General features: G+C 39.2%; 2 protein-coding genes across 3 annotated transcripts; one reads left to right on the top strand and one right to left on the bottom strand.

Moving 5' to 3' along the window:
• Positions 1 to 589: 589 nt before the first annotated feature.
• LOC131359569 (uncharacterized) lies at positions 590 to 4,575 on the top strand. The gene is made up of 3 exons (XM_058399528.1): positions 590 to 1,830; positions 2,328 to 2,497; positions 2,636 to 4,575. Exons 1-3 carry the CDS (start codon positions 1,138 to 1,140, stop codon positions 3,585 to 3,587), a joined length of 1,815 nt encoding a protein of 604 aa, XP_058255511.1. The 5' UTR covers positions 590 to 1,137; the 3' UTR covers positions 3,588 to 4,575.
• A 191-nt stretch (positions 4,576 to 4,766) lies between these two features.
• LOC131359571 (cyclin-dependent kinase 2-interacting protein-like) lies at positions 4,767 to 7,728 on the bottom strand. 2 transcript variants are annotated; one of them, XM_058399530.1, is made up of 5 exons: positions 7,603 to 7,728; positions 6,510 to 6,669; positions 6,297 to 6,432; positions 5,962 to 6,091; positions 4,767 to 5,317 (listed from the first exon to the last, which is right to left on the bottom strand). In XM_058399530.1, the coding sequence occupies exons 1-5, from the start codon at positions 7,607 to 7,609 to the stop codon at positions 5,115 to 5,117; spliced, it is 636 nt and encodes a 211-aa protein (XP_058255513.1). In that variant the 5' UTR covers positions 7,610 to 7,728; the 3' UTR covers positions 4,767 to 5,114. The 2 variants fall into 2 exon arrangements, with proteins under 2 accessions (XP_058255513.1, XP_058255514.1); XM_058399531.1 differs by having other exon boundaries at positions 4,775 to 5,317; positions 6,297 to 6,429.
• Positions 7,729 to 9,794: the final 2,066 nt, after the last annotated feature.

Here is a 9,794-nt window from a genome sequence, read left to right on the forward strand (position 1 = left end):
TGGTTTGAAGATGCCAGGTCCTTATGCTTGGCCATTTTTTTTTTTTTTTTGCATGCAAGGCATCAACTTCAAGAATCGACTGTTCACTTGAGCACATGACAATGTCACTTTTGGCAGATTCTAACCACTGCACACTGTGAACTTACTGCTATCAAACTTTTCACAGTTGCCAATGTAATGACATAATCAATGTTATTCAGAGTAGATTTAATCTCATTGGGCTGATTAGTGTAATTTAGTGAAGGTTTTGGTCCTTCAGGCAAAGAAGTGCTTGAGAAAATAATGATAATCTTCCAATCAGGTGTCACGTCCAGACGCACCCACCCTGTGCGCCCTCTCCGGGCCTGGCAGGAAACTGTCCAGCTGTTCCTGACATCAGGAAACTTAATGAATTTTACAAACTACTGACAAGCTTCCATAAAAATTAAATAAATGTCTCCTAACAGAAACATTCAGTACATAAAGTATTATATGATTTTCTTTGTTCATTTATAATCTCTTTATTGTTAGGCTTAGATTTTGTGGCTCATCCACCATACAAGCCCTAATGAATGAGTTATAAATTAGCAATAAATTATTAGAACTACTCTATAAACCCATCATTTATGTCACAATTGTAAATTGTGGTACATACATTATAATTAACACAATCTCGGTTTCTTAGTTAAAAGACCATCATATTGATGTTATGTCATAGCACATGCCATATGTATGCAGCTTGAAATTTTATTACCCCAAAGTAAAATGCCTTCTCACATCTCTGCTCCTGAATGCATGAGCACCTAGTACACAGATCTAGTATGATCTCATGTAAAAACATTTCTGCACATATTGTGTACTTAATCATCTGCACCCAGGGCACTGTCTAGGTCCTAAATTACAACTTCCCCTGATCAGAAATGATCTATCATTACTGAAATTGTATTTGATGTTTATTGCAATGCATCAAAGATCTGTGGATGGATCTTGCTGGGGTCTTATTTGTCATGCTCCCCCAAGAGCCCAGCATAGGAACTCCTTGTTACTGTGAAACAAGTAAGAGTTTATGCAAGGTGACACTCAGATGACTTTTTCAGAATCTAAATAATCCTAACCATATTTTTTTCTAATTCTAGATTCTCCATTTTCTCTTCTACTATGGATTTGGCAGACAAATTGTGCACTGAACTGTTCCGTTGGATAGCGAAGCAGGAGGAATGTGCAGAGCATCTCATGGATTTGGCAGAAGAATTGGAGGAGATGACTAAAGCTATGAATAAAGGCCAGTTGGTGGGAAACACAACAACTGTGGTTGGGTCTGCTGCCTTAATTGGAACAGGCATTGCAACTTTTCTAACTGGAGGCCTGGCTGCACCCTTGCTGGTGATGGCAGCAGGTGTCGCAGCTGGAGTTGGTACTGTAACCAGTGTTACATGTAAGCTTTTAGAGAGTTGGAAATGCAGTAAAACAATGAAAAATGCACAGAAGACCGCTGAGGAATTAGAGGAAATTCAGAAAAATATTGAGATGCTCCAGAAGAAACTATCAGAGGACTGTAAGAGTCAAGACCTTGAAGAAATAACAGCAAGAATCCTGAGAGCCATGGCTAAACGGAGCGGGAGGGATCTCTCTCTAAGTCACCTAATTCGCCTAACTCAACTCTTAAGGATTGATCCTTTAAATACACAAATATATACAGAGACAATTCTAACTACCAGTATGGGTTGTATGCTACTACCTATTATACATTCTGTCATGTTTATGAAAACAGCAGCAACAAAAGGAGCAGAATACATTACTAAAGGAGTGGCTACTATTTCATTGAAAACTGCATTAAAGGGAACAGGCCAGGTATTCTTTCATAGATATAAGACACACACATGCACACACAAATACTGTATGTATTTACAGTCATGAGAAAAAGAAAGTACATCCTCTTTCAATTTTATGTTGTTGTTTTATAAATCAGCACCTATATAAGCACAGCATATTTCAACATGTAGTCACCCCCCTACACTATTTAAAAACCTGAAGGGAAAAAAGTGCATCTTCCCTACTTCTACAGTCACATTAAGAGATTAAAAAGAAGCTAGGTGTTACTAATGAAATGCACAAGCTTAGCTTATAATCGAGAGTAGACTACCTGTTTAAAAGTAGAACCTTTGGCAGTTTGGTGTTCTGACTAGAAAAAAAGCCCATTCTCTCCAACTGGTTCTGATCAGAACGGTGTCAGATTACACAGTGCATGATGGGTCAGGGCTGTTTTGGCAGCTTAAGGGGGACACAACACAATATTAGGCAGGTGGTCATAAATTAAAATATGATAAAGAAATTTCAATTCTTCACAGGTCACAGGAGGAGTCTTTGGCCTGGTGTTGACACTTCCTGATCTGATTGACAACTGTGAACAACTGGTTAAAAACAAACATGAGACAGAAGCTAGCAAAAATCTGAGGACCAAAGCAGCTGAACTTCGTGATGCTGTCACAAACATTAAAAAGCAAATGAATGAATTGCAGTGAGTACAAAAGTGTTTCTCTTATGTAAATGATATATTGGATAAGCAACATGATTACTATAACTGCTTACTATAACACAATAATAATACAATGTCTGGATCAACTGCTGGATTTCATCACCTACATTTATCTTTCAGAGAGATGCTCAGTGAAATCCCTGAAACCAAGTGTCACGTTGATTTGGCTACGGAGATGTGTGGTAACCAAAAATACACACGTGGCACTGTTCGTATGGAGTATAAACAGACCAAAAATCAGGACAGTAAAGTACGGGAGTTTACTCTCATATCCACAAAAGACATGATCAGTTCCACAAGTAAACACAATTTAAATAAGAACCAAAGACAGAAGACAGAGTCTTCTAAGAAGAAGCCACGACAAAAGAAAATCCTCCTTCCTAGAATAACCATGTCCAACGTGCATTCTCTTCCAAATAAAATGGAGGAGATCAAAGAAATGATGTGGAACGATTACTTATTTTCCAATGATCTGATGTTCTTTACAGAGACATGGTTAAATAACAACTCACCCCCAATCAGCTTGGATGGATATAGGTCTGTCCGGGGTGATCGGGATCCAGAGCTTACTCAAAAACGTAGAGGAGGAGGACTGATCATTTTTGTGAATAAGAAATGGGCAACAAATGTGGGGAAGCCATTCATAAAAAATACTCCAAACTATGAGTTAATGGATGTGCCCATTACACCAAATGTTCATCCTGAGAATGCTCCACCACTTATCTTCATCCTTGTTTATGTTCCAGGGCCTAATTTTGATCAAGCTGCCACTGTCATAGCCAATTGTTACTCTTATGCTCAGGCACGTTCTCATGGTCCTATTTTCTTGTTGGGTGATTTCAACAGGACTCCGTTATTGAGGAACCTGGAGCAATATGTCACATGTCCAACCAGATACAATAACACCCTGGATCTGTGCTATGGAAATGTGCCTGGGGCTTATAAAAGTGTTTGCAGACCTCCACTTGGCCGGTCTGACCACAATGTCATTCATCTAATTCCTAAAGATCAATATGACTCTTTCAAAGATGGGGAGTGTACGCATGACCAAACCAATCCCAGTAAGCAATGAGACACAAGGCTTATATACATTAAACTATTAACAATCTTTAGTGATAAGCAGCTGTGTAATAATAGCTTTTTTGTCAGTTTAAAAAAAAAAAAAAAAAAAACATTTTTAGAGAGACTCCATTCAGCCTACTAGCATGTCTTTGGACTGTGGGAGGAAACCGGAGCACCCACCAAGCACAGGGAGAACATGCAAACTCCACACACACAGTGAACGGGAGCGAGATTTGAACTCAGGACGGTGTGAGGCAAACACGCTAACCACTAAGCCACCGTGCCACCTATAAAGTAATGCATAATTATATAATTATTTACATAAGAGCTGACACATTACATTGGCACCCTGGAATTGAAGTTATACTTTCCTCTAACCAACAAGAAATACATAACATGAAGGAGTGGACATGATAAAAAAAAAAAAATAAATAATAAAGGAAATGGTTGCTTGTTATGCCATGGGATTTATAAAGGAGAAACCATGTTGCTAGTCAACAATTAAATCAATTTAAAAACTTTGCTATTTATAGTAATACTGCTAAAAGAAATATGATCCTGGAGATTTTTCATCAGCACTCATAAAGGCATGGTAATATGTTGCACTGAAACAATGACGACTTTTCAAAACAAAAAATGTTCATGGTGCAGACTGGCTTCAAATGATCATTAATTATTCATTGAAGTGGAAAACAGGAGATGATCCACAATCTGAAATGGAGGAAGCCCACAGAAACCTCTGTAGTCCAACTGCAAGATAAAACAACCCAATGAACTTCAAGGAAAAGCTTTATATTCTAAATCACTAGGAAGAATGGTTCTTGGGTTCATCATTAACCATTCAAATGAAAGCTGCGCATGAGATGCTCTTAGATGTTCCAACATGACAATGATCCAAAGCACAAGGCCAAGTTGACCCTCCAGTGGCTACAGCAAGGTGAAGGTTCTAGAGTGGCCATCACAGTCTCCTGACCTCAATATCAAGACAACCAAAAAATTTACAGGAACTGGAGGCATTTTGCCAAAAAGAAATGTGCAGCTATACCACCTGAGAGAATTAAGGACCTCATGCACAATTATTACAAAAGATTGCATGCCAACATTGATGCTAAAACAGGCAATACACAATATTAAGAGCTAAAGGTATGCAAACTTTTGAACAGGGATTATTTCCTCATTTTCTTTATTGCCATGTTTTATTTGATGATTGTGCCATTCTGTTATGCCTTACATATGAACTTGAGTCTTATAAGAAATAAAATAAATTTGTATATACACACAGAGAGAGAAAAAAAAAGATACAGACACACACTTACTGTTTAGCTAACTAGCATTTTTCCCTGAATTAATTGCACTGCTTTTTTCACTTGACAACAGTGTCAAGACAATGTCAATGTAAAAACAAATTTTTCATTAGAAAATGCTATACCATTATCCACGGAACTATTCTGTACAAATTTACAGCCTATTCTATAGCATACACTGCATCCCATTCCATCATGTGTTGTTAAATAAGAAATAAAGTCAAATGAATAAATTAAACAGCTCTGTAGCCTGTCTCCATCAATAAACTCTCTAGGAGAAGTTTGGTGTTATCCTGGATGTAGGGTTGATAGAGCCAGCAGGAGAGATACACCATGCAGAGATCTGGGTTAGTTGTGTGAGCCACCTCCTGTAATATGGTGCTCTTAAGGGCCAGCTCCTGCTTGTAAGCCTCATAAAGTCCAGAAGACACTTCGGCTACAGCAGAGAGCAAAAAAACACATTGTGCATATTATATAATAATATCACAACTTTGTAAAATGTAAATGTAACTCAGAAACTGGATTTAATGCTGAACTCATTTTCAATGAGTGTGTGGGTCATAGTTTACACACACTGCTATAAGATTATATTTAATTAAAAAACAACAACGATGATGATGATTATTATTATTGTTATTATGGCTCAGGTGGTTAACTCAGGGTCGTTGACTGGAAGATCGGGGGTTCAAGCCCCAGCACTGCCCAAGTTGCCACTGTTGAGCCCTTGAGCAAGGCCCTTAACCCTCTCTGCTCCAGGGGTGCTGCATCATGGCTAACCCTGTGCTCTGACCCCAACCTCCAAGGATGGGTTATGCGAAGAAAGAATTTCACTGTGCTGTAATGTATATGTGACAAATAAAGGCTATTTCTATTTCTTTCTATTCCAGGGTTAAAAGGGGTTCATCAAGGATTCTTTTAATGGTTAGCACTGTCTAAACAGGAAAGACTTTTTGTAGGTTCTTACCTTAAATCTTTAAGGCTTTCACCAGCTAGCTACACCAAAGAATCCTATGTGGTGCCATGATGTGTTTTCCCTTTAAAAGGTCAGTATCTTTTTAATGAAATTAATCAGTAGATTACCAAACTGCTTTGTGGACCAAGTATGAAACAGTGGTGTTGGTCTTCCATTCTCTCCATACTGAAATGTCTCCAGTTCACATATCCCCTTCTCAGAAGACACCATTTTTTCCATTTTAGACAGAATGTGGGCCTTTAAAGAAAAAGCAAACAAATAAAAATGGACTCTCTGTGTATGTAACGGACACTGTGATAAACCACACTTGCTATGACTAACCTAATGCTAATTATTAACAAAATCCAAGTACAATTTAGATTAGTTCTCCTGAAGCAGTATACACTGGGCCTGAAACTCACATTTATAATGGCACCTGACATTTCTGTAATTCAAACCGTACCATTTTGTCTACAATATTCTGTAGTTTGGTGCATTCCTCCTCTAGCTCTGGGTTGCTATGATATGCACGTCTTTCTTCAGGAGCTGCAGATGAAATCTGGCCCTCCATCATGACCTCAGGGTCCTTCACAGACCTGCTTCAGAGAACATGGATCAGGGGAAAGACAGTATTAAGCTTAAAAAAGATGCGTCAGTTCAATGTTACGACTCTTACTCTTTGCTCAGTCTGAAGTTGACTATTTTGGTTGCGATGGAGGATCCTTCGTCACTCAGACGCTCCCATTTCAGGATTAAATTATGCCAGTCTGCTGCGTTATCCTTCACTTTTCTGGCACTTCCAGTCAAGTTGCCTTTTCTGCCAGGGGTTGTAGCATCTGATTACATGAACAAATAGAATACATGTTGTTGATTTTTTTATGATACTTTTTAAATACCATAAGAAGGTGTAAGAAGTGTTTTATAGGAGATTATGAAAAGTGATCGAAGAAAGTTAAACTGGGGTTAAACAGACAGATCTATGTCCAAACAATCATCATAATCTGGAGGCAGAATAAAAGTGTTTTCACTTGTGGAAAAATTAGCAAAGGGAAGCCATATAAAAAATAATACAGACATTTCTAGGAAGTGTACCAAATACAAAAATCACAGAAGAAATGTGTGCATGTCAGGAAAGAAAGCAACATATTGCTTATGTTGTAAATGTTTGAAGTCACTATTTTGATGGCATGTTTGCTTTACAGCAGTTCTTTGAATGTAAAAAAGACTTTTTGCACAGTATTGAAACTACTAATATAAACTGCACTAACTAGAATAGAAACTGCCTTTTTCCTAGAAGGAAGGAATTAACCCATAATTTTGATAATTAGTTGATTTACATAAGAAAAATGCCGGTGTTATTTACTTGATTATACAATAAAGCAATTATATTCCAACAAGCCTTCTTAACTGTGAAATTCTAACCAAATCCCACTAAATATATAAAGACCAGACAGACACTTGACACAATGAATGTTATAAGTGTTGAAGCTTAATGATTTTTTTTTAGTTCTTGATTTTAAACCACAAGTAATGTTCATATAAGAGAGAAATGAAATCATAACTAAAGCAAGTTGTTTTCAGATACAGCAGCACAGATACAGAGCACTTCATCCAATCAGGTACAAATACACACTAATAATCAAATTACAAACAGTACTTTTCAGTAGTTTTTACCAAATCAGTCATCCGATGGCTTAACAAGCAGACAACAGCTAGTAATGCTTTCAGATGCACAGAGTACCTCAATCTCTGTTAAAAAAAAATCTTACCGTCCATTTCAACCTAAGCTCTATCATAAGTGTCACACAATAAACCAATAAACAGTCAGGAACATCTTGTTTATCAAGCACGCTGTCCGTCTTTCTCGTGGATTATTTCTCTTTGCTAAATGAAACTCTGAAGCACTCAGTACTGCCACCTGCTGGAAGAGAAAAAACTCCAACTGCTGTAGAGTTTTTCAGTCCTGAACTTTCTAAAGATGTCCCAGTGACAAACTAAATATTAGGATATACACTATATTGCCAAAAGTATTCGCTCACCCATCCAAATAATCAGAATCAGGTGTTCCAATCACTTCCATGGCCACAGGTGTATAAAATCAAGCACCTAGGCATGCAGACTGTTTTTACAAACATTTGTGAAAGAATGGGTCGCTCTCAGGAGCTCAGTGAATTCCAGCGTGGAACTGTGATAGGATGCCACCTGTGCAACAAATCCAGTCGTGAAATTTCCTCGCTCCTAAATATTCCACAGTCAACTGTCAGCTGTATTATAAGAACGTGGAAGTGTTTGGGAACGACAGCAACTCAGCCACGAAGTGGTAGGCCACGTAAACTGACGGAGCGGGGTCAGCGGATGCTGAGGCGCATAGTGCGAAGAGGTCGCCAACTTTCTGCAGAGTCAATCGCTACAGACCTCCAAACTTCATGTGGCCTTCAGATTAGCTCAAGAACAGGGCGCAGAGAGCTTCATGGAATGGGTTTCCATGGCTGAGCAGCTGCATCCAAGCCATACATCACCAAGTGCAATGCAAAGCGTTGGATGCAGTGCTGTAAAGCACGCCGCCACTGGACTCTAGAGCAGTGGAGACGCGTTCTCTGGAGTGACGAATCACGCTTCTCCATCTGGCAATCTGATGGACGAGTCTGGGTTTGGCGGTTGCCAGGAGAACAGTACTTGTCTGACTGCATTGTGCCAAGTGTAAAGTTTGGTGGAGGGGGGATTATGGTGTGGGGTTGTTTTTCAGGAGCTGGGCTTGGCCCCTTAGTTCCAGTGAAAGGAACTCTGAATGCTTCAGCATACCAAGACATTTTGGACAATTCCATGCTCCCAACTTTGTGGGAACAGTTTGGAGCTGGCCCCTTCCTCTTCCAACATGACTGTGCACCAGTGCACAAAGCAAGGTCCATAAAGACATGGAGTCTGGTGTGGATGAACTTGACTGGCCTGCACAGAGTCCTGACCTCAACCCGATAGAACACCTTTGGGATGAATTAGAGCGGAGACTGAGAGCCAGGCCTTCTCGTCCAACATCAGTGTGTGACCTCACAAATGCGCTTCTGGAAGAATGGTCAAAAATTCCCACTCCTAAACCTTGTGGACAGCCTTCCCAGAAGAGTTGAAGCTGTTATAGCTGCAAAGGGTGGACCGACATCATATTGAAGCCTATGGATTAGGAATGGGATGTCACTTAAGTTCATATGCGAGTCAAGGCAGGTGAGCAAATACTTTTGGCAATATAGTGTAGTTGTATATATGCTGTAAATATGCTGACTTAACTTATTGGTCATTAAACATACATAAAACATAAGACATAAGGTTCCTAAGGATATTAGTGGGATATTTATATTCCACTTACTGTGAAAGGATAGAGGAAATTGTTGAAATTTTTTTTCATATAATGCGCCTGAAGGTTGACAGACTACCTGATCTGTGATGTATATGAAAATTTGCGGTATGTGGTAAGTTATCTTGGAAATGAGGAGAGTAACAAAACATTGACCTCCAATGTGGATGCAGTGCAGCCAGGCTCCAGCAACACAATAACAAGAATAAACAGGTAAACACACACGCACAGACATACACACACACACACACATACATACACATACACACACAACACACACACACACACACACACATGCACACACAACACACACATACATACACATACACACACACATGCACACACACACACACATACATACACATACACACACACACACACAGACATACATGCACAAACACACACACACACACATATACATACACATGCATACACACCCATGCACATACACACACATGTACACATAGACATACACGCATACACACACTCACATATGCACATACACGTATACACACATACATATACACATGTACATATGCACACACACACATATACACACACACACAAACAGGATACTGACTCTGTCTTCTCTGCTGTAGGGTCTGGAGCTCTTGG

The sequence above is a fragment of the Hemibagrus wyckioides genome, linkage group LG09 (genome assembly GCF_019097595.1).
Source record: "Hemibagrus wyckioides isolate EC202008001 linkage group LG09, SWU_Hwy_1.0, whole genome shotgun sequence".
Taxonomy (NCBI): Eukaryota; Metazoa; Chordata; class Actinopteri; order Siluriformes; family Bagridae; genus Hemibagrus; species Hemibagrus wyckioides.